Source organism: Budorcas taxicolor, chromosome 12, assembly GCF_023091745.1.
Source record: "Budorcas taxicolor isolate Tak-1 chromosome 12, Takin1.1, whole genome shotgun sequence".
NCBI classification, from domain to species: Eukaryota; Metazoa; Chordata; class Mammalia; order Artiodactyla; family Bovidae; genus Budorcas; species Budorcas taxicolor.
Genome location: NC_068921.1, coordinates 13,393,909 through 13,418,803, shown reverse-complemented (window position 1 = coordinate 13,418,803; position 24,895 = coordinate 13,393,909). Strand labels below are relative to the sequence as shown.

At 41.1% G+C, this 24,895-nt stretch overlaps 1 protein-coding gene across 1 annotated transcript in view; it reads right to left on the bottom strand.

Annotated features, from left to right (window-relative positions):
* The window catches only part of DNAJC15 (DnaJ heat shock protein family (Hsp40) member C15), an 83,084-nt gene that overhangs the window by 43,066 nt on the left and 15,123 nt on the right, over nt 1-24,895 (bottom strand). The window contains exon 2 of the mRNA XM_052650083.1: nt 2,971-3,022. Within this exon, the coding sequence (XP_052506043.1) occupies nt 2,971-3,022 (52 nt within the window). The remainder of the gene's footprint in view (nt 1-2,970; nt 3,023-24,895) is intronic.

Genomic DNA, 24,895 nt, shown 5'->3' with positions numbered 1-24,895 from the left:
CTTTATTTTATTACTTTCCTTTCTTAGTCACCCTAATTATCAAAATCCCTCTGAGACTAGACAACTAAGTATCAATAGCAAAAAAGGTCCTAACCTGTTTTGAGGGCACAGAACAAGAATCAAGTAGCATCAGGCCAATCAGAATGTGTGTCCTAACCAGACTGTGTGTCTGCTATACTAGTGTCTCTTTTCTAAAAGTTATGATCCTGTGAAGTTTCTAACCACGTTATTTGCAAATTAAGATTACTACTGGGAAAATTCAACTATATAGATCTTTTATAATAAGTTACCTGTCTAAATATACTGTTATTCCTGTTCAGACAACATGCTATAGTGAAAAATAAAGGATGCTAGTTAGACCTAGGAAGATGTGAAGTAGTCAGCCTAAGTGAAGTCACTCAGTCGTGTCCGACTCTCTGCGACCCCATGGACTGTAGCCTACCAGGCTCCTCTGTCCATGGGATTTTTCAGGCAATAGTACTGGAGCGGATTTCCATTTCCTTCTCCAGGGGATCTTCCCGACCCAGGATCGAACCCAGGTCTCCAACATTGTAGACAGACGCGTTACCGTCTGAGCCACCAGGGAAGTCCTAGTCAACCTAAGTAGGAGACAAAAAGCTCTTGAAACCAAGGAGAATGTTAAAGTAAAATTAAATAAAGCTGAAACCCTAATTCATCTAAATCTCTTATCACATAGAGATCAACTTTCATTTGATTCTCCAATAGTATAAAATATGGCTTTTCAATTCAGTTCAGCTGCTCAGTCGTGTCCAACTCTTTGGAACCCCATGGACTGCAGCACACCAGGCTTCCCTGTCCATCACCAACTTCCAGAGCTTACTCAAACTCATGTCTCCATGGCTTTTAAAGTGTCTCAAAATTCCTTCAAAACCACAGTCATGCAATCTCGATGTAAAAAAGCAATCAAGGGCTTCAAGAACTGACATTTGGACATTTACTTTAACCATGAAAGAGAAGACAAAGTTCTAACAGTCCAGGAATACTTTTCTTCTAAATTCTACACTTTAGTTGTAGTTGACTATGAAAGAGAAATGCCTGCTATTTAATATTCTACTCAGTAAAATGAATTTGGCAACAGCGTAATATGTATGCAGTACATATACCAATCCTTCTCATTTTAGAAAGAAGACCTTGGCAAAAGCATATCTTTCTCTAATTTCAAATAAAAATCTTACATTTGAATTTGAAGTAACTATGCCTATTCTTATTTCAAATTCAAATGTAAGATTTTTATTTGAAATGAGAAAGACATGCTTTCAGAAAACTAAGATCATGGCATCCAGTCCTATCACTTCATGGCAAATAGATGGGGAAATAATGGAAACAGTTAGAGACTTTATTCTTTTGGGCTCCAAAATCACTGCAGATGGTGACTGCAGCCATGAAATTAAAAGATGCTTGCTCCTTGGAAGAAAAGCTATGACCAACCTAGACATATTAAAAAGCAAAGACATTACTTTCCCAACAAAGGTCCGTCTAGTTAAGGCTATGGTTTCTCCAGTAGTCATGCATGGATATGAGAATTGGACTATGAAGAAAGCTAATTGCCGAAGAAATGATGCTTTTGAACTGTGGTGTTGGAGAAGACTCTTTAGAGTCCCTTGGACTGCAAGGAAATCCAACCAGTCAATCCTAAAGGAAATTAGTCCTGAGTATTCATTGGCAGGACTGATGCTGAAGCTGAAACTCCAATACTTTGGCTACCTGTTGTGAAGAACTGACTCATTGGAAAAGACCCTGATGCTGAGAAAGATTGAAGGTGCAAGGAGAAGGGGATGACAGAAGATGAGATGGCTGGATGGTATCACCGACTTGATGGACATGAGTTTGAGCAAGCTCTGGGAGTTGGTGATGGACAGGGAAGACTGGCGTGCTGCGGTCTATGGGGTCACAAAGAGTCAGACACAACTGAGCAACTGAACTGATGCCTATTCTGCTATAGCAATTAATACTAAAATTATTTTATGTTTATGGGCAAGTCTGTCAGAATTCCTTGTCAGACATGATACTCTTCACATGAAACCTCCATAAGTAGTTAACTATAGTTACATAATGAGACATAAGACTCTGATGGTATAAGAACCAAGAAAAACTGAACCACCGATCGTCCTGATTTTAAAGTTCTCACTGGGTAAGGTGCTTTAAATAGAGTTGTGTGGAATTAAACATTATGCAAAACAAAATAAAATCTTTTAAGTCTCTTTTCCTATTCGATGTCATTGTATATAACTGCAATAGAATGTATTAATAGCTCCACCTACAAAGAAGATTCAATTAATAAGATCAAACCCATGGCCCTTAGGAGACACAAAAGCTAACTGAAAAATGTAAATCTTTATCAACAAAGAAATGCTCTCAGATGAACATTTAATTAGAGAATAGCTATGTAATTTAAAATTATAAATTAATGACTGGAAGCAATAGCAATTTTACTTTAAATCTTTATAACTATTCTTTCTAAAAAGATTTTGGCAGTAAAAGAAATCCTCCTGGGTTTCCAAAGAAATTACACCAATACATTAAATTGAGTAATAAACACACTACCAAGACTAACTAGCTCATCAGAAAGAACTGACAGAAAATGTATAAACTTATCTGCAAGAAAAAAATAAATATGGGCGTACAGAAGAGACCCATATCACTTATACTGCTTCACATTAAAGTTTATTTTTAAACAGTATACTATAGCTCACACTAAAAAAAAATGTCAGGAAGATCAGTTATTACAGGGGCTAGTTTCCCAAACTTTGGTAGCATTAATTCTTTCACTACAAAGTTTATCTATACTGACAAATGTTCACGGACTATGAACGCTGTAAAGAATAGGAATGTATGTCTTAAAATAAAAAACCTCAGAAAACTGAGAATCTTCTCAAAATTCACTCTAAAAGCTATTTGGAAATATTTCTCCTACAACATTTATTGATATGTATCCGTTATTTATCTTACCTGCAAAGCCAAGAGCTGCAATACCCAGCCCCACAGCTATCAAACTTCTTGCCTACAGAGAAAAAAAGTGATTATCATTTACAGTGCTACATATGAGTTTTTAAAGTAAATCATTTAAAATAATAAGAACAATTATGTTAAATATCACATTTTCTTCAAGCTCTGCTGTGTAGAAGTTTTAAATATCTGCAGTGCTTATGAGATTATATCTCCTACACACTATATTGGCTGATTTTCAGTGAACTAATTTTAGACTTCATTCAGTTTCCATGTATTTGACTTCATTCTGACCAAGAGCCTTTATGTTACTTATTGCTAAAATGTTTTCTATAGACTATTCTTAACAGTGGGTCTAGTGTATTCATCTTCCATAAATATAAAAGGCAAATATTTCCTCCTCCTTTACATATATGATGCTCAAATGGACTCCGCTCTATTTAAAAATTTGATAAAATATGATATCCAAGTGTAGCCAAGAAGCCAAACTGTGGAAAATTAGTAAACGTGATGAAAAGCTTAAGAACTAGCTTATTTCTAGCTTTCTAGACCAAGGTAAAAATTTTAAAATAAGAGCGAAAAATCCAGAGTCTAAAAATATGAGCTCATCCAGATAAATTTTGAATTAGGTATATACTCCATATTATTCTCTGCTTTTCTCCTTAACCACCTGGGGAAAATATTTAAGTCACAACAGAAAAAGGTTTTAGGTAGCAAAGATCAATGGACGCCCCCAAGATCCATTCTCCCTTTCTTCTACAGGATCAAAAATTCCTATTTTTAGCCAGACACATATTTCCAAGCCTCCCTTAGGCTTAGGTACAGCATTGTTTAGTAAATGTTGGCTTATAGGATATAAGCAGAGCAGTGCGCGCAGCATCTGTGAAGTCTTTCGGGGGCGGGAGAATGTCCCTCCCCTGCGCCATTCCTCCTTCCCGCTGGCTGCGATGTAGATGTGAGACCAGGAGCCGCTGTGTCGGACGAGGAAGGAGGAACAATGAGGTGGAAGGATGCTGGTCTGGATGATCATGGAGCTGCCACAGTGCCCCTGGATAACCTCTATTTACATGAGACAAAAATAAAACTCTGGCTTCCTAAGATACTACTCATATTTTTGGTTTTCAGGTATTTGCAGCCAAATCAAAATTTTGATGGGGTCATAACTGAAGAGAGATACTATAGAAATGGTTTTTGTCTGATTAGTGGTGAGAGAGGCAAATCCGTCACATCCAGCAAAGACTAAGAAGAGCTACAACAATCTCACCAGGGGACAGGAATGGATTCATTTCACATCAGTGCAGCAGAAGTAAAAAAAAATGGAGGTTGAGACTGGAAGGACAGTAAAACCAAAAAGCCCTTACAGCCATTAGTTTTCAAGTTCTGTAAGGGAATGCAAGTTTTAGGAAATTAAAACCCCAAATATTCAACAAGAGACTCCACAAGAATAAACATCAGGACACAAAGGCCAACCGTATGAAGGTGCTCTAACTTTAACACCCAGTAAGGCTCTCTTTGGAGAAGGGCACAGTAAACCCACTCCAGTATTCTTGCCCGAAGAATCCCATGGACAGAGGAGGCTGGTGGGCTACAATCCACAGGCTTGCAAAGAGTCGGACTCGACTAAAGCAACTGAGCACTCAGGCACGCAACACCCTCTGAGAAATCTAGAGCTCTTCATAGACGAGACAAAGAAGGCTCATCTAGGCTTCTTCAGGTCCAGTGTTAAGATGCACCTTCTCACCGGGCAGAGCACTGGGACAATCTCAGGGAAGGAAGATTCTTTCTCCGGCAGAGGGCAAGCCTAGAGCTAGCTAGCCAGAGGGGCCAGTCTTCAAGGTTCCCTTTGCTACTGCTGCTAAGTCACTTCAGTCATGTCCGACTCTGTGTGAACCCCTTAGATGGCAGCCCATCAGGCTCCCCCGTCCCTGGGATTCCCCAGGCAAGAACACTGGGGTGGGTAGCCTTTCCCTTCTCCAGGGGATCTTCCCAACCCAGGATCAAACCCAGGTCCCCTGCATTGCAGACAGATTCTTAACCAGCTGAGCCACAAGGGAAACCCTCCTTTCAGGTTGCCTAGACTTATTTACTCCTGAAACTGAAGGGAGATGTGTATTGGTTTAAAGATGTTCTGGGTTGGCTGAATCCCTTTGCTGTTCACCTGAAACAGCACACAATGTACCACATTGTCAACTAGCTATATGCAAACACAAAATAAAAAGTTGAAAGAAGAAAGAAAAGGAAGTTCTGTTGAGGTGTATTTTTGCCATTTTCCAGAGCTTCCCAGGGACTACATATTTTGACTTTTCCAGTCTTATTTTCCATTGGTTCACTTTAAAAATCCTCAGTTTAACCAAAGTACTCAACTGCCTCATGTGTGAATTTATTTTCCTTCCTTATAAACTCTACTTACTCTTTTATCTGACTAGAAATATCTATCTGTGCCTGTCAAGATCTGACATATTCTCAATATTTCAGCTTGAACCAGCCACAGAATGGGAGAACTCATTTGCAACACATAAAAGAAAATTTAAGCACATATCCAAAAATACAGAAAATTCTTCCCCATTAATAAGACAGACAATCCAACAGAAATGGACAAAAGAATAGGTCAGGAACTTCATAGAAAACAAAAATCTAAATGGCTGATAAACATAAATACTAATGATAACAACCACCAAACCAAAATGGTGTAGAAATATTAATATTAGAATATAAAGATCTCTGCCCTTTGTGGAATTTGTTCTGTTCACCAATGAATCAAGCACCAAGCAGTAGTATCTACACTTCTAGGGTGATTCTTCCAGGATATTCCTCTAGGATTCATGTCTAGGATAACAGTGATAATGTACATAAAGGACTTAGCACAGTGGCTTGGCACATGTACTTTTAAATTTGTCTGAGTAAAAGAAGACTCACAGAAGTGGTTTTTGAGGTAGGCTCTTTTTTATAGATTAATTATTATATCATTTTTACTATTCTGACTATTCAAATATATATGAGACAAAATAGCTGCCTTACTAAAGAGATTTTTATGGCAAGATATTTATATCAAAAACATTAAACCATTAGGCATTTGGTCATTTTTCACTTTAATCTAACAATATGTAAGGCTCAACTGTGTTTAACAATTAAAGATTCAACTTAATTTTCAGTAAGTAAGTATTGAATACCCTGATGATTACTGTCCATTTGTCCCCCCAGGTTCATTTTCCGCTCTTCCCTGACCTGCTCTGTACCTCTGTCTCCACTTGCCTCAAAAGTCTACATTATCCAGTCTGCATTTGCCCTCCTGCTACTGGTTGGGTTTTGCCAATGAGAGGAGGTTTCACAGAACACCAAGCACTAGCTACCAATCGCAGAAAAGGACTCTAAACATCTCTGCCCAGTATATCTTGGTGCCAAAGTTTGTAAGCCAACCACAATGTTCAAGCACTGGATAGAATAAGACTTCTTACCCAGAGAAGGGGCAGAGTAAGATCAGCTCCAGCCCGGCCGCATGCACCAGTCTCACGAGGCTGGGGGATGACAGCTGACAAGAGGAAATCGGCCCGGTGCTCCCTTCCCCTCTTTAGCCCACACCATCCCTGGAGTCTGAGATACTGAAAGCTGGGGGCAAGGCTGAAACAGGAAACGATCATCCCACAAAACTCAGGCTGTGTGAGCTCCTCACCTTTTGCTAAAAAAGTGCTCCGAGTCCAAGACCTCTTCTCATGAGGCCGAGCAGGGCTGAAAGCCTGTGCACATGAAACTGCTTTTCTCAAAAGGAAGAATCAGCAGAAAAGCAGCAGTGGAAGGAGACGGAAAAACAGTACCATTGATTCCCTGCTATGTTACCTCTGCGGCCGCAGCTCTTGTTCAGCAGCTCTTCCTCCACGCCTCTAGCTCTCACTGGGTTCTGGAGCATGGTTCCCAACCCCTTGCTTCTTTGCCAGAGTAGGTAACTGTTTCCAACTGTCACTAGTCCGTGGGTGATTGATCATCCTGTCTTGTTTACCTTAAACTATGCCCACAACCCTGCAAAGAGTCCCTTCATAAAACTATGTGCCCAAAACCCACCCATTACTACCAGTATCCTCACTGACACAAGCATGAGTATACACGAGTCACTATATTATGCATGAGAGATGCAGTGTATAATAAGGCAAAGGCTTGTATCAAATGGGTCCTCTATAGGATGCTGAACATGGTGACCCTCCAGTGCTAATGCTAACCTGCCAAAGGTATTTATCTTTAACCTTCAGTTCACTTCAGGTCAGTCGCTCAGTTATGTCCGACTCTTTGCGACCCCATGGACTGCGGCTTCCCTGGCCATCACCAACCCCTGGAGTTTATTCAGACTAATGTCCATTGAGTTGGTGATGCCATCCAACCATCTCATCCTCGGTCGTTGCCTTCTCCTCACACCTTCAATCTTTCCCAGCATCAGCGTCTTTGCAAATGAGTCAGTTCTTGACATCAGGTGGCCAAAGTATTAAGAGTTTCAGCTTCAACATCAGTCTTTTCAATGAATATTCAGGACTAATTTCCTTTAGGATGGACTGGTTGGATCTCCTTGCAGTCTAAGAGACTCTCAAGAGTCTTCTCCAACACCACAGTTCAAAAGCATCATTGCTTTGGCGTTCAGCTTTCTTTATAATCCAACTCTCACATCCATACATGACTACTGGAAAAACTATAGCTTTGACTAGACGACTTTGTTGGCAAAGTAATGTCTCTGCTTTTTAATATGTTGGTTTAATAGGTTGGTCATAACTTGTCTTCCAAGGAGCAAGTGTCTTTTAATTTCATGGCTGCAGTCACCATCTGCAGTGATTTTGGAGCCCCCAGAAATAAACTGTGCCACTCATTCCACTGTTTCCCCATGTATGCCCCATGAAGTAATGGGACCAGATGCCATGATCTTCATTTTCTGAATGTTGAGCTTTAAGCCAACTTTTTCACTCTCTTCTTTCACTTTCATCAAGAGCTCTTTAGTTCTTCTTCACTTTCTGCCACCAGGGTGGTATCATCTGCATATCCGAGGTTATTGATATTTCTCCCGGCAATCTTGATTCCAGCCTGTGCTTCTTCCAGCCCAGTGTTTCTCAAGATGTATTCTACATATAAGTTAAATAAGCAGGTGACAATACATAGTCTTGATGAACTCCTTTCCCTACTTGGAACCAGTCTGTATTCCAAGTCCAGTTCTAACTGTTGCTTCCTGACATGCATACAGGTTTCTTAAGAGGCAGGTCAGGTGGTCTGGTATTCCCATCTCTTTCAGAATTTTCCACAGCTTATTGTGACCCTCAAAGCCTTTGGTGTAGTCAATAAAGCAGATATAGATGTTTTTCTGGAACTCTCTTGCTTTTTCCATGATCCAGTAGATGTTGGCAATTTGATCTCTGGTTCCTCTGCCTTTTCAAAATCCAGCTTGAACATCTGGAAGTTCATGGTTCACGTACTGTTGAAGCCTGGCTTGGAGAATTTTGAGCATTACTTTACTAGTGTGTGAGATGAGTACAATTGTGCAGTAGTTTGAGCATTCTTTGGCATTGCCTTTCTTTGGGATTGGAATGAAAACTGACCTTTTCCAGTCCTATGGCCACTGCTGAGTTTTCCAAATGTGCTGGCATGTTGAGTGCAACACTCTCATAGCATTATCTTTCAGGATTTAAATAGCTCAACTGGAATTCCATCACCTCCACTAGCTTTGTTCATAGTGATGCTTTCTAAGGCCCACTTGACTTCAAATTCCAAGATGTCTGGCTCTAGGTGAGTGATCATACCATCGTGATGATCTGGGTTGTGAAGATCTTTTTTGTATAGTTTTTCTGTGTATTCTTGCCACCTCTTCTTAATATCTTCTGCTTCTGTTAGGTCCATACCATTTCTGTCTATTATTGTGCCCATCTTTGCATGAAATGTTCCCTTGGTATCTCTAATTTTCTTGAAAAGATCTCTAGTCTTTCCCATTCTGTTGTTTTCCTCTATTTCTTTGCACTGATCACTGAAAAAAAGACTTTCTTATCTCTCCTTGCTATTCTTTGGAACTCTGAGTTCAAATGAGTATCTCTTTCCTTTTCTCCTTTGCCTTTCACTTCTCTTCTTTTCACAGCTATTTGTAAGGCATTCTCAGACAACCATTTTGCCTTTTTGCATTTCCTTTTCTTGGGGATGGTCTTGAGCCCTGCTCCTGTACAATGTCATGAACCTCCATCCATAGTTCTTCAGGCAGTCTGTCTATGAGATCTAATCCCTTGAATCTATTTGTTACTTTCATTGTATAAATGTAAGGGATTTGATTTAGGTCATACCTGAATGGTTTAGTCATTTCCCCTACTTTCTTCAATTTAAGTCTGAATTTGGTAAAAGGAGTTCATGATCTTAGCCACAGTCAGCTCCTGGTCTTGCTTTTGCTGACTGTATAAAGCTTCTCCATCTTTGGCTGCAAAGCATATAATCAACCAGATTTCGGTACTGACCATCTGGTGATGTCCATGTGTACAATCGTCTTCTGTGTTGTTGGAATAGCAGGTTTGCTATGACCAGTGCATTCTCTTGGCAAAACTCTTTTAGCCTTTGCCTTGCTTCATTCTGTACTCCAAGGCCAAATCTGTCTGTTACTCCAGGTATTTCTTGACTTCCTAATTTTGCATTCCAGTACTGTATAATGAAAAGGACATCTTTTCTGGGAGTTAGTTCTAGCAGGTCTTGTAGGTCTTCATAGAACCACTCAACTTCAGCTTCTTCAGCATTACTGGTTGGGGCATAGACTTGGATTACTGTGATATTGAATGGTTTGCCTTCGAAACGAAGAGAAATCATTCTGCCGTTTTTGAGACTGCATCAAAATACTGCATTTTGGACTCTCTTGTTGACTGTGATGGCTACTCCATTTCTTCTAAGGGATTCTAGCCCACAGTAGTATCTATAATGGTCATCTGAGTTAAATTCACCCATTCCAGTCCATTTTAGTTCACTGATTCCTAAAACATCGATGTTCACTCTTGCCATCTCCTGTTTGACTACATCCAACTTGCCTTGATTCATGGACCTAATATTCCAAGTTTCTATGCAATATTGCTCTTTACAGCATTGAACTTTACTTCCATCACCAGTCACATCCACAACTGGTGGTTGTTTTAGCTTTGGCTCCGTCTCTTCAGTCTCTCTGGAGCTATTTCCCCACTGATCTCCAGCAGCATGTTGGGCACCTACCGACCTGGGGAGCTCATCTTTCAGTGTTTTTGCCTTTTTATAGTGTTCATGGGGTTCTCAAGGCAAGAATACTGGAGTGGTTTGCCATTCCCTTCTCCAGTGGACTACATTTTGTCAGACCTTTCCACCATGACCCGTCCATCTTGGGTGGCCCTACAGGGCATGGCTTGTAGTTTCATTGAGTTACACAAGGCTGTGGCCCATATGGTCAGATTGGTTCAGTTTAGTTCAGTCGCTCAGTCGTGTCTGACTCTTTCTGACCCCATGAATCGCAGCACACCAGGGCTCCCTGTCCATCACCAACTCCTGGAGTTCACTCAGACTCACGTCCATCGAGTCAGTGATGCCATCCAGCCATCTCATCCTCTGTCGTCCCCTTCTCCTCCTGCCCCCAATCCCTCCCAGCATCAGAGTCTTTTCCAATTAGTCAGCTCCTCGCATGAGGTGGCCAAAGTACTGGAGCTTCAGCTTTAGCATCATTCTTTCCAAAGAAATCCCAGGGCTGATCTCCTTCAGAATGGACTGGTTGGATCTCCTTGCAGTCCAAGGGACTCTCAAGAGCCTTCTCCAACACGACAGTTCAAAAGCATCAATTCTTCGGTGCTCAGTCTTCTTCACAGTCCAACTCTCACATCTATACATGACCAAAGGAAAAACCATAGCCTTGACTAGACAGACCTTAGTCGGCAAAGTAATGTCTCTGCTTTTGAATATACTATCTAGGTTGGTCATAACTTTTCTTCCAAGGAGTAAGTGTCTTTTAATTTCACGGCTGCAGTCACCATGTGCAGTGATTTTGGAGCCCAAGAAAATAAAGTCTGACACTGCTTCTACTGTTTCCCCATCTATTTGTCATGAAGTGATGGGACCGGATGCCATGATCTTCGTTTTCTGAATGTTGAGCTTTAAGCCAACTTTTTCACTCTCCTCTTTCACTTTCATCAAGAGGCTTTTTAGCTCCTCTTCACTTTCTGCAATAAGGGTTATGTTATCTGCACATCTGAGGTTATTGATATTTCTCCCAGTAATCTTGAGTCCAGCTTGTGTTTCTTCCAGTCCAGCGTTTCTCATGATGTACTCTGCAGAGAAGTTAAATAAGCAGGGTGACAATATACAGCCTTGACGTCCTCCTTTTTCTATTTGGAACCAGTCTGTTGTTCCATGTCCAGTTCTAACTGCTGCTTCCTGACCTGCATACAGATTTCTCAAGAGGCAGGTTAGGTGGTCTGGTATGCCCATCTCTTTCAGAATTTTCCACAGTTTCTTGTGATCCACACAGTCAAATGCTTTGGCATAGTCAAGAAAGCAGAAGTCGATGTTTCTTCTGGAACTCTCTTGCTTTTTCCATGATCCAGCGGATGTTGGCAATTTGGTCTCTGGTTCCTCTGCCTTTTCTAAAACCAGCCTGAACATCAGGGAGTTCACGATTCACGTATTGCTGAAGCCTGGCTTGGAGAATTTTGAGCATTACTTTACTAGCGTGTGAGATGAGTGCAATTGTGTGGTAGTTTGAGCATTCTTTGGCATTTCCTTTCTTTGGAAGTGGAATGAAAACTGACCTTTTCCAGTCCTGTGGCCACTGCTGAGTTTTCCAAATTTGCTGGCATACTGAGTGCAGCACTTTCACAGCATCATCTTTCAGGATCTGAAAGAGCTCAACTGGAATTCCATCACCTCCACTAGCTTTGTTTGTAGTGATGCTTTCTAAGGCCCACTTGACATTCTTACTTCACATTCCAAGATGTCTGGCTCTAGATTAGTGATCACATCATCATGATTATCTGGGTCATGAAGATCTTTTTTGTACAGTTCTTCCATGTATTCTTGCCACCTCTTCTTAATATCTTCTGCTTCTGTTAGGTCTGTACCATTTCTGTCCTTTATTGAGCCCACCTTAGCATGAAATGTTCCCTTGGTATCTCTAATTTTCTTGAAGAGATCTCTAGTCTTTCCCATTCTGTTCTTTCCCTCTATTTCTTTGCATTGATTGCTGAAGAAGGCTTTATCTCTTCTTGCTATTCTTTGGAACTCTGCATTCAGATGCTTATATCTTTGCTTTTCTCCTTTGCTTTTCACCTCTATTCTTTTCACAGCTATTTGTAAGGCCTCCCCAGACAGCCATTTTGCTTTTTTGCATTTCTTTTCCATGGGGATGGTCTTGGTCCCTGTCTCCTATACAATGTCACGAACCTCTGTCCATAGTTCATCAGGCACTCTATCTATCAGATCTAGGCCCTTAAATCTATTTCTCACTTCCACTGTATAATCATAAGGGATTTGATTTAGGTCATACCTGAATGGTCTAGCGGTTTTCCCTACTTTCTTCAATTTGAGTCTGAATTTGCCAATAAGGAGATCATGATCTGAGCCACAGTCAGCTCCTGGTCTTGTTTTTCTTGACTGTATAGAGCTTCTTTGGCTGCAAAGAATATAATCAATCTGATTTCGGTGTTGACCATCTGGTGATGTCCATGTGTAGAATCTTCTCTTGTGTTGTTGGAAGAGGGTGTTTGCTGTGACCAGTGCATTTTCTTGGAAAAACTCTATTAGTCTTTGCCCTGCTTCATTCCGCATTCCAAGGCCAAATTTGCCTGTTACTCCAGGTGTTTTCTGACTTCAGATTGGTTAGTTTTCTGTGATTGTGGTTTTCAGTGTGTCTGCCCTCTGATGGAGAAGGATAAGAGGCTTATGGAAGCTTCCTGATAGGAGAAACTGACTGAGGGGGAACTGGGTCTTGTTCTGATGGGGAGGGCCCTGCTCAGTAAATCTTTAATCCAATTTTCTATTGATGGGCAGGGCTGTGTTCCCTCCCTGTTATTTGACCTGAGGCCAAACTATGGTGGAGGTAATGAAGATAGTGGCGACCTTCTTCAAAAGGTCCCATGCACTCACTGCTACACTCAGTGCCCCCAACCCTGCAGCAGGCCACCACTGACCCACGCCTCTGCTGGAGACTCCTGAACACTCATGGGCAAGATCTTTAATCTTGAGCGGCAGCTGCCATGGCGCAGGAGGGCCGAGAGGAGCTACTCCACATTCAAGGTTAGGAGGGGTGACCTCGTCCAAGATAAGGAGCATCGGCTGCGCTTTGCTGGAGCAGCGTTGAAGAGATACCCCACGTCCAAGGTAAGAGAAATCCAAGTGAGATGGAAGGTGTTGCCAGAGGGCATCAGAGTGCAGACACACTGAAACCATAATCACAGAAAACTAGCCCATCTGATCACATGGACAACAGCCTTATCTAACTCAATGAATGGAAGCCATGCCATGTGGAGCCACCCAAGATGGATGTGTCAGGGTGGAGAGGACTGACAGAATGTGGTCCACTGGAGAAGGGAATGGCAAACCACTTCACTATTCTTGCCTTGAGAACCCCATGAAGAGTACGAAAAAGCAAAATGATAGGATACTTAAAGAGGAACTCCCCAGGTTGGTAAGTGCCCAATATGCTACTGGAGATCAGTGGAGAAATAACTCCAGAAAGAATGAAGGGATAGAGCCAAAGCAAAAACAATACCCAGTTGCAGATGTGACTGGTGATAGAAGCAAGGTCTGATGCTGTAAAGAGCAATATTGCATAGGAACCTGGAATGTTAGGTCCATGAATCAAGGCAAATTGGAAGTGGTCAAATACGAGAAGGCAAGAGTGAATGTCAACATTCTAGGAATCGGCGAACTAAAATGGACTGGAATGGGTGAATTTAACTCAGATGACCATTATATCTACTACTGTGGGCAGGAATCCCTCAGAAGAAATGGAGTAGCCATCATGGTCAACAAAAGAGTCTGAAGTGCAATACTTGGTTGCAATCTCAAAAAGGACAGAATGATCTCTGTTTGTTTCCAAGGCAAACCATTCAATATCACGGTAATCCAAGCCTGTGCCCCAACCGGTAATGCTGCAGATGCTGAAGTTGAGTAGTTCTATGAAGACCTACAAGACCTTTTAGAACTAACGCCCAAAAAAGATATCCTTTTCATTAGAGGGGACTGGAATGCAAAAGTAGGAAGTCAAGAAACACCTGGAGTAACAGGCAAATTTGGCCTTGGAGTACAGAATGAAGCAGGGCAAAGGCTAATAGAGTTTTGCCAAGAGAACACACTGGTCATAGCAAACACCTTCTTCCAACAGCACAAGAGAAGACTCTACACATGGACATCCCCAGATGGTCAACACTGAAATCAGATAGTTTATATTCTTTGCAGCCAAAGATGGAGAAGCTCTATACAGTCAGCAAAAACAAGACCAGGAGCTGACTGTGGCTCAGATCATGATCTCCTTATTGCCAAATTCAGACTCAAATTGAAGAAAGTAGGGAAAACCACCAGACCATTCAGGTGTGACCTAAATCAAATCCCTTATGATTATACAGTGGAAGTGAGAAATAGATTTAAGGGACGAGATCTGATAGATACAGTGCCTGATGGAAGTTCCTGACATTGTATAGGAGACAGGGACCAAGACCATCCCCATGGAAAAGAAATGCAAAAAGGCAAAATGGCTGACTGAGGACGCCTTACAAATAGCTGTGAGAAGAAGAGAAGCAAAAGACAAAGGAAAAAGGAAAGATATACCCATTTGAGCGCAGAATTCCAAAGAATAGAAAGGAGAGATAAAAAAGCCTTCCTCAGCGATCAATGCAAAGAAATAGAGGAAAACAACAGAACAGACTAGAGATCTCTTCAAGAAAATTAGAGACACAGGGGAACATTTCATGCAAAGATGGGCTCGATAAAGGACAGAAATGGTCTGGACCTAACAGAAGCAGAAGATATTAAGAAGAGGTGGCAAGAATACACGGAAGAATTGTACAAAAAAGATCTTCACTCATGATGGTGTGATCACTCACCTAGAACCAGACACGGTGGAATGTGAAGTCAAGTGGGCCTTAGCATCACTACAAACAAAGCTAGTACAGGTGATGGAATTCCAGTTGAGCTATTTTAAATCCTGAAAGATGATGCTTTGAAAGTGCTGCACTCAATACTCCAGTAAATTTGGAAAACTCAGCAGTGGCCATAGGACTGAAAAGGTCAGTTTTCATTCCAATCCAAAAGAAAGGCAATGCCAAAGAATGCTCAAACTACTGCACAATTGCACTCATCTCACACACTGGTAAAGTAATGCTCAAAATTCTCCAAGCCAGGCTTCAGCAATATGTGAACTGTGAACTTCCAGATGTTCAAGCTGGTTTTAGAAAAGGCAGAGGAACCAGAGACCAAACTGCCAACATCCTCTGGATCATGGAAAAAGCAAGAGAGTTCCAGAAAAACATCGACTTCTGCTTTCTTGACTATGCCAAAGCCTTTGACTGTGTGGATCACAAGAAACTGTGGAAAATTCTGAAAGAGATGGGCATACCAGACCACCTAACCTGCCTCTTGAGAAATCTGTATGCAGGTCAGGAAGCAACAGTTAGAACTGGACATGGAACAACAGACTGGTTCCAAATAGGAAAAGGAGGACGTCAAGGCTGTATATTGTCACCCTGCTTATTTAACTTCTCTGCAGAGTACATCATGAGAAACGCTGGGCTGAAAGAAGCACAAGCTGGAAACAAGACTGCCGGGAGAAATATCAATAACCTCAGATATGCAGATGAAACCACTCTTATGGCAGAAAGTAAAGAGGAACTAAAGAGCCTCTTGATGAAAGTGACAGTGGAGAGTGAAAAGTTGGCTTAAAGCTCAACATTCAGAAAACGAAGATCATGGCATCCGGTCCCATCACTTCATGACAAATAGATGGGGAAACAGTGACAGACTTAATTTTCTTGGGCTCCAAAATCACTGCAGATGGTGACTGCAGCCATGAAATTAAAAGATGCTTGCTCCTTTGGAAGAAATGCTATGACAAACCTACACAGTATATTAAAAAGCAGAGACATTACTTTGTTGACAAAGGTCTGTACAGTCAAAGCTATGGTTTTTCCAATAGTCATGTATGGTTGTGAGAGTTGGACTATAAAGAAAGCTGAGCACAGAAGAATTGATGCTCTTGGACCGTGGTATTGGAGAAGACTCTTGGGAATCCGTTGGACTGCAAGGAGATCCAACCAGTCCAACCTAAAGGAAATCAGTCTTAAATATTCATTGGAAGGACTGATGTTGAAGCTGAAACTTTAATACTTTGGCCACCTGATGTGAAGAACTGACTCATTTGAAAAGTCCCTGATGGTGGGAAAGATTGAGGGCAGAAGGAGAAGGTGACGACAGAGAATGTGATGGTTGGATGGCATCACCAACTCAATGGACATGCATTTGGGTGGACTCCGGGAGTTGTTGATGGACAGGGAGGCCTGGCATGCTGCAGTTCATGGGGTCACAAAGAGTTGGACACGGCTGAGCTACTGAACTGAACCTCAAATGGTCCAGAATAAGAATATCATTTGTTTCCTAGAAAAGAATATTTATTTACTACCTAACAGTTTTTCATTCAGTAAAAAGTCACTGGAATTTTTTTTCCAGACATGAATTTAGAGAGCTCTTCCCAGGTGGCTCAGTAGTAAAGAATCTGCCTGCCAAGCAGGAGATAGGGATTTGACCCCTGGGTCTAGAAAATCCTTTGGAGATGGAAACAGCAAGCCACTCCAGTATTCTTGCCTGGGAAATCCCATGGACAGAGGAGCCTGGCAGGCTACAGTCCACGGGGTCACAAAGAGTCGGACACAACTTAGTGACTAAACAACAATAACAAGTTCCCCCAACCCTTCACATATATGAGTGACCCAAGCAGAAAAAAGTAACCATCTAACTGCAAACACAGGGAGTAGGAAGCACGAGAGAGTCTATCTGAGATCTAAGCAAGCAGTTCACAGAGAACTCTCAACCATACCTGTATCTGACCTCAAATTTTTTAAAGTATAAAACTACATCTAAGCTAACTGAGGCTTAGAAAAAGAAATAGCCTATGCTTCATTTGGCATAACTGTGTAAATAATAGAGAATTCCATCAACATCTTCTCTACTTTACCACTGTTGAAAAAATTTTACATTTGCTTTAACACTATGCTATTTCACATTTATTTAAACTTTAGTATTGTACCGTCAGGCTAACAGGATCTTTTTTTTTTTTTCTTTTATATACACAACACCATATTTGATCGAGTGTCAAGCACAATGATGTGCTTCAATTTCTCTTCTGAATGTTTTTTAAACAGTGATGCTTTAGAACTAAATTGTCAGTAACAGAACAAAAACAACGTTGAAAAGACCATTTAAAAGCAAAATGGAGGATGAGGCCTGGTATTAGTAACACTAGCACTGTCATTTTCCACCAGCTAGGCAATAGCCAGGTTAAATGTCCAAAGCTGCTCTCATGCAACCAGACTGCCATCATGCTACACCTGTGTCTTTATAGAAACTACAGAAATGTTCCGATTTCTTTGACTTTGGAAAATTAGAATATGTGCTGAAAAGAAAAGAAATCAGGCAGTGTGATTTAAAAGGACAGATATGTACACACCTGTACTCTGGCCTGAGCTAAAACTGCCATAGGTGTCACACACACGTAGGAGATAGTAGATGGGAAATGTGGATGCCACAAGGTGTTTTCATTGCTATTTTAAATATCCACAAGACTGCCTTCAGCAAGTTTTAGTTTTGAAACACTTTCTTTGAAGATTCAGATGGCTGGAAAAGTAGGTAACATTTTCCAGGTAAATGATCTAAATAAATTCTTAGATCCTGTTTTTTTTTTTTTCTACATAAAATTATGCTAGCACATACTTAGAACAACTTGATCTTTTTATAAAAAAGGTATGTATATCCAAAATTTCCATCAGTTACAGTCAGTTAAAAATTCTACCAACTAATTCTTTTAAATTGGTCTAGGCCAGTGTTTTTGGAAAGTGGTCTATATAAGGAAAACAGAAAAATTCTATTCATGCCAAATTTGGAAATGCGTTTTTTAACAATCTTATCATGGTCACCACAGAAAACAAAGATGATATGTATACGCATAACAAATGTATGTGTTATTGGCCAACGGTATTTAATTAAGAGTTTTAAAAATTCATGACAATTTCAGATATTTCTCAAAATGCCAAACACCATAGTTTTCGCTGCATTCCCTATGACTACAAACAACACATGAATATTTTAGATTTTAAAATGTCCAAGCGTATGTATAACAGCACTGCAGAAATTAACAAACAGTACATTCCCAATGAAATTGCTGACTGATTTCAAAATGGCTGCAGAGTTACCATAAAGAATCCTTTGCCTAGACTGCTAAATCTGGCTGGAGAAAAGTCTTATGGCTATGCTAAAGAGCACCATTATAAAATTACGGTTTCTGCTGTTGGCTGGGCTTTCACCCTCTCCCTCATCCTTGAGTCACAGCATTCCCCATTCCTCTTTGCCACTACCGTTACTTTACTTTTTTCAGTTTTCATCTGTGAAGCAAGCATGAACTTCCTCAGTCTTCCATCCCTTCACCCTTGAATGTACAGTCCATGGGCTTCAGAGTTAATCAGGTGTGGGCTCTAATTTCAACTCAATCTTTACCAAATCTGGGACCCTAAGCTGATGTCTCTAGGCCCATTTCCTCATCTATAAAATGGGAATGTGAATATATGCATCACAGGAAGCTCAGAATGATTATGAGAAAAGATTCTGAAGAACAACCGATGCACTGTGTACACAGTGGCAGGTGTCTGTCGGTCCTTTCTTCACTCTCACATTTTCACTCCTAATCCTTCCTGTTCTTCCAGGCTCAGTCCTCCTGGAAAATCCCTGCTGATTTTTCAACAAACAGCTTTAAGGCCACCTCATTTCATCACCCATCTCCTCACTCAAGTAAAACATTTCAGTGACCCCATGGTATTGGGTTGGCCAAAAGGTTCATTTGCCAGAAAAACCCAAATGAACCTTTTGGTTTCAACCCAATACTTAGCAGTTCTATTACTGTACATAGCACGTTCTTTATTAATAATAATAGTTTGCCTATTTCTTTATTTTTGGAATTAGATGTATGTTTTATTTATTTAATGGAAAAGCATTTTATTTTAAATACAGCAGTTTGTACATACCACTCCCAACCTCCTGACCTATCCTTCCCCCAACCTTTCCCCTGATTTACCTATTTTAAAGCCCTTCTAAAATGTGACATTCTGGATGTATGGACTGCTTATCTCTAGATTTCCAGTCTAACAAAGTACTTAGTCAGAGAAGGCAATGGCACCCCACTCCAGTACTCTTGCCTGGAAAATCCCATGGACGGAGGAGCCTGGTAGGCTGCAGTCCATGGGGTCGCTAAGAGTTGGACACGACTGAGCGACTTCACTTTCACTTTTCACTCTCATGCATTGGAGAAGGAAATGGCAACCCACTCCAGTACTCTTGCCTGGAGAATCCCAGGGACGGGGGAGCCTGGCAGGCTGCTGTCTATGGGGTTGCACAGAATCGGACACGACTGAAGCGACTTAGCAGCAGGGGCTTCCCAGGTAGCGCGAGGGGTGAAGAATCCACTTGCCAATGCAGGAGACACAAGAGCTGGGCGTTTGATCCCTGGGTCAGGAAGAACACCCTAGAGAAGGAAATGGCAACCCACTCCAGTGTTCTTGCCTGGGAAATTTCACAGGCAGAGGAGCCCGGCAGGCTACAGTCCATGGGGTCACAAAGAGGTGGACACAACTGAGCATACACACACAGTTTCTCAAAAATTAATATAAAGGGATGAAAATGATCTTAAGCAACATCCTCACTACCCAGATGCCTTTTGGAACTTGTATTATTTGTTCTGTGTATTGGTGTCTGCTAGCGAGTGGAATTATGATTGAAATGGGAAAATATAATGCAAAATGATAGTTAAATTTAATTAAGAAATTAACACATAATCATGTTTCAAAATATCCTGGACCAGGTAAATACATCTAAAAGTCTCACAGAAGACAAAGAAGATGAAATTAAGGGTCTATGCCAGGTAAATTTCATTACAAAAATTTAAATGAATACAATTCACATATCCACATAGAGAAATAAGGAGTAATTGAACTGCTAAACAAAGAAAAATACCAAAACTCCCAATAAAAAAAAGTCAGGCATTTTTTCAAATAGCCATTTGGAGGCTTTCTCCCATCTCTGAGTATTTCAAAGAGATAGCAACAAACAATAGAAATCAGAAAAATATACACAGAAAGTGATACATGCAATGGAGAAAATGAAGCGACCAGAGAATTTACGTGTGTTTATACAATGAAAGCAACAAATTAGTGACCAGAGGAAGCTTGATTGAAAAGGTGACTTTTGGGTGGCAAAAAACAGGAAGAAAGTGTAGTCGTGTCAGTATTTAAAGAGGAACCATTGTGGGCAGAGGCAACAAATCTGAAGGCCCTAAGGCAAGCGTGTATAAACTGCTGTGCCCACAAACACTCAGGAGGCCAGCACGCACAAAGAAAGGAGAGAAAAAGGAACAGAAAATGAGGGCAGAGAAGCGACGGGGACAGCAGATCATGTCAGGCCTTAGCGTCAGCATAAGGACTTGTTTTTCTGAGTGCAATAAGCCATGTCTGTTCTAAGAGGCCTAAGACTTCACACGTACAATTCTAAAATGGTCATTAGTTGTCGTGCTGAGAAAAGACATGTCAAAGACAGAGGCACTGATGAGCTAGGAGTCATTTAAAATAATCCAGGAAGGAGATAATGGTAGCTTGGACCGAAGTGATTAGTGATGGAGTCGGGAGGAAGTGGTCAGATTCTGGATATATTCTGAAGATAAAGCCAGTGAGATTTGTTGAGAGACTGGATGTGAGGTATAAAGGAAAGAGAAGATGATGAATGATGGAAATGTGGTATACATGTACAATGGAATATTATTCACCCATAAACAGAAGGAAAGTCTAGCATTTGTGACAACATGGATGAACCTGGAGGATGTGTTCAACTCTTTGTGATCCCATGGACTGTAGTTCACCAGGCTTCTCTGTCCATGGAATTCTCTAGGCAAGAATACTGGAGTGGGTTGCCATTCCCTTCTCCAGGGGATCTTCCTGACCCAGGGATCAAACCCAGGTCTCCTGCATTGCAGGTGGATTCTTTACTGTCTGCGCCACCAGGGAAGCCATAACACAAAATGAAATAAAGTCAGACACAGAAGGACAAATTACTGATTGACCTCACGTATATGTGGAATCTGAAAAAGAGTCAAACTCATAGAAGCAGAGAGAACAGTGATTAGTGGGTGAAATGGGGTAATGTGGGTCAAAATTCCTGTTAGATGAATAAGTTTTACACTTGAAATTTGCTGAGCGAGTAAACTTAAGTGTTCTCACACATATATATACACAGAAAGTAACAACGTGATGGACATGATAGAGGCGTTAATTAGCTTGAATTATGGTAATCATTCCCACCCCAGTACTCTTCCCTGGAAAATCCCATGGATGGAGGAGGCTGGTGGGCTGAAGTCCATGGGGTCGCAAAGAGTCGGACATGACTGAGCGACTTCACTTCTACTTTTCACTTTCATGCATTGGAGAAGAAAATGGCAACCCACTCCAGTGTTCTTGCCTGGAGACTCCCAGGGACGGGGGAGCCTGGTGGGCTGCCGTCTATGGGGTCTCACAGAGTCGGACACGACTGAAGCAACTTAGCAGCAGCACTGTAATCGTTTCACAATGTATATGTCTATGAAATCATCATGTTGTAAACCATACATATACACAGTTTTTATTTGCCAATTATACATTAATAAAGCTGGGGAAAAGACATCAAGGTTATTGCCTTAAACAACTGGAAGAATGGAGTTGCCTTTTTCTGGAAAGTCTGTAGGAAGAAGTGGGGCAGAGGGAAGGGCTGCCATAAGCTCCCTTTTGGTCTTGCTTTTCTAAAAACATGCCACCCCGAGTTTGATAAATAAAACCTGAGCAAAGCTGTACATGAATTCCTAACACCTGGGGAAGAAAGGGTCTCATCTACTAATGGAAAAGAAGAATAAGCAGGTTGTCTCAAACTACATTCTTCGTTATCTGGCAGTGGTTCAATTCTCAAGGGTTAATCACAAGCAAATCACTTTCTGCTGAACTCGGTGTTTTATGTGGCCTCATTACTTGGTTCAATTTCTCCAAAGAAAGCTCTTTGAATTTAAACAACAGCAAGTGGAAAGGAGAAAAGGGGAAGAAATAAGAAAGACTGCTGGCAAATCAGCAGAATTGGAGAAAGACAGGTATTGCACATGCAGATCAAAAGAAGGAGAAGAGAGGAATTTACATTCCAGAAAGAGGGGCAGACATGATACAGAGACATTTAGGAAAAGAATTATTTTTTTTACAATTATCCTTCCCTAAAATTTTTAAGCTGACACGAATTTCACAGATTTTCATATCTAAATTGGACCAATGCTCATTAATCTACCTGGCCCTTACCATTACATTGCCCAAAACAAATACACCTGCACTTTACTCAAAACACCAATTTTTAACTAATTGAAGTGAAAAACTTAACCTAAGTAAAAAAGAGAAAAAACAATGCTAATGACATCTTACTTGCTCAACGTTAAAGTCACTTAATTTATTTTAAACCAGAGGCAAGCATTAATTTCTACAGCATGACTAGAGAGGAAATAAAAGGGGAAAACAGAAACAAATCAAAACAACAATATCCAGAAGCAAACACAGTAAGAAACAAAACTCTAGGCTCAAGCCAAGCGAGTACTTCTCCACTCTCTAATGTAACTGACAAAAAGTTCTCCAGACTTAAATCTTTGTTATGACTTATGAGAAAGTACTGTTGCGCATTTATTCAGTGACCTGATGATATGAACCTCATCACTAACAACACAAGCAGGTATTCTTTGCTCACATTAAATGTGACTAGTCAGAATGTCCTGTCCCAGTTGATCAACCTAGTCCTGGTGGCCTTGCAGAACATCAGGAGCCCCGGGGCTCATCACAGGTTTGCCAACCAGGCTGCACATTTGGCTTCAAGTTCTCAAACCCAAGGATACTGTGATGATTCATTTTACGTGTCAGTTTGGCTAGGTCAGTCCATTAAATCCCAAGCCAGGTGTTGGCATGTTGGTATTTTGTACATCGGGCTGACATCTATATTCAGCTGACTTTATTAAGGAAAGGGGTTTCTTTGATCATGCAAGTGGGCCTCATCCAATCAGCTGAAAGGCCTTAAGATGGAAAACTGAGATTTCCCTGGGGAAGTAGAAATTCTACCTCAAGAATGAGCTGCCATCTGAAGGCTTCCACCCTGTGGGCCTGCCCTACAGATTTTAGACTTGCCAGCCCCCACAACTAGCTAAGCTGATTCCTGGAAATAATACAAACTACTTAGCTCAGTTTCTTTGGAGAACCCTGAATGATACATATTTCCACTGTGTTTCAGGACCCAAAAATAATGCTTTTAGGCATAACCCTTGACTCATTCATTATTCACGAATTCAACATTTATTTAGACATTTAATCTGGGTGCTGACTACAAACCAGGCACTGTACTAGGGGCAGAGACAGATTAATAAGATCATCTCACAAAGGTTACAAACTGATTCACAATCTCAAAACAAAACACGTGAGTTCTCAAAAACTATTTCTTCATAAATTTATGTAATTTCTTTCAGAACTTATTAGATTTTTTTCACCATTGCTCATGTAAAGACAGTATTAGTGACCACAGCCGCTAACACATCAGGATGTCTGATACATATACAACATCTCAGTTCAGTCACTCAGTCGTGTCCAACTCTGAGACCCCATGAATCGCAGCACGCCAGGCCTCCCTGTCCATCACCAACTCCCAGAGTCCACGCACCCATGTCCATTGAGTTGGTGATGCCATCCAACCATCTCATCCTCTGTCATCCCCTTCTCCTCCTGCTCTCAATCTTTCCCAGCATCAGGGTCTTTTCAAATGAGTCAGTTCTCCGCATTAGGTGGCCAAATTACTGGAGTTTCAGCTTTAACATCAGTCCTTCCAATGAACACCCAGGACTAATCTCCTTTAGGATGGACTCGTTGGATCTCCTTGCAGTCCAAGGGACTCTCAAGAGTCTTCTCCAACACCACAGTTCAAAAGCATCATTTCTTCTGTGCTCAGCTTTCTTTATAGTCCAACTCTCACATCCATACATGACTGGAAAAACCATAGCCTTTACTAGACGGACCTTTGATGGCAAAGTAATGTCTCTGCTTTGTAATATGCTGTCTAGGTTGGTCATAACTTTCCCTCCAAGAAATAAGTGTCTTTTAATTTCATGGCTACAATCACCATCTGCAGTGATTTTGGAGCCCAAAAAAATAAAGTCTGACACTGTTTCCACTGTTTCCCCATCTATTTGTCATGAAGTGATGGGACCAGATGCCATGATCTTCGTTTTCTGAATGTTAAGCTTTAAGCCAACTTTTCACTCTCCACTGTCACTTTCATCAAGAGGCTCTGGAGTTCTTCACTTTCTGCAATAAAGCTGCTTTCATCTGCATATCTGAGGTTATTGATATTTCTCCCAGCAATCTTAATTCCAGCTTGTGCTTCTTTCAGCCCAGCATTTCTCATGATGTACCCTGCATATAACTTAAATAAGCAGGGTGACAATATACAGCCTTGACGTACTCCTTTTGCTATTTGGAACCAGTTTGTTGTTCCATGTCCAGTTTTAATTGTTGCTTCCTGACCTGCATACAGATTTCTCAAGAGGCAGGTTAGGTGGTCTGGTATGCCCATCTCTTTCAGAATTTTCCAGTTTCTTGTGATCCACACAGTCAAAGGCTTCGGCATAGTCAAG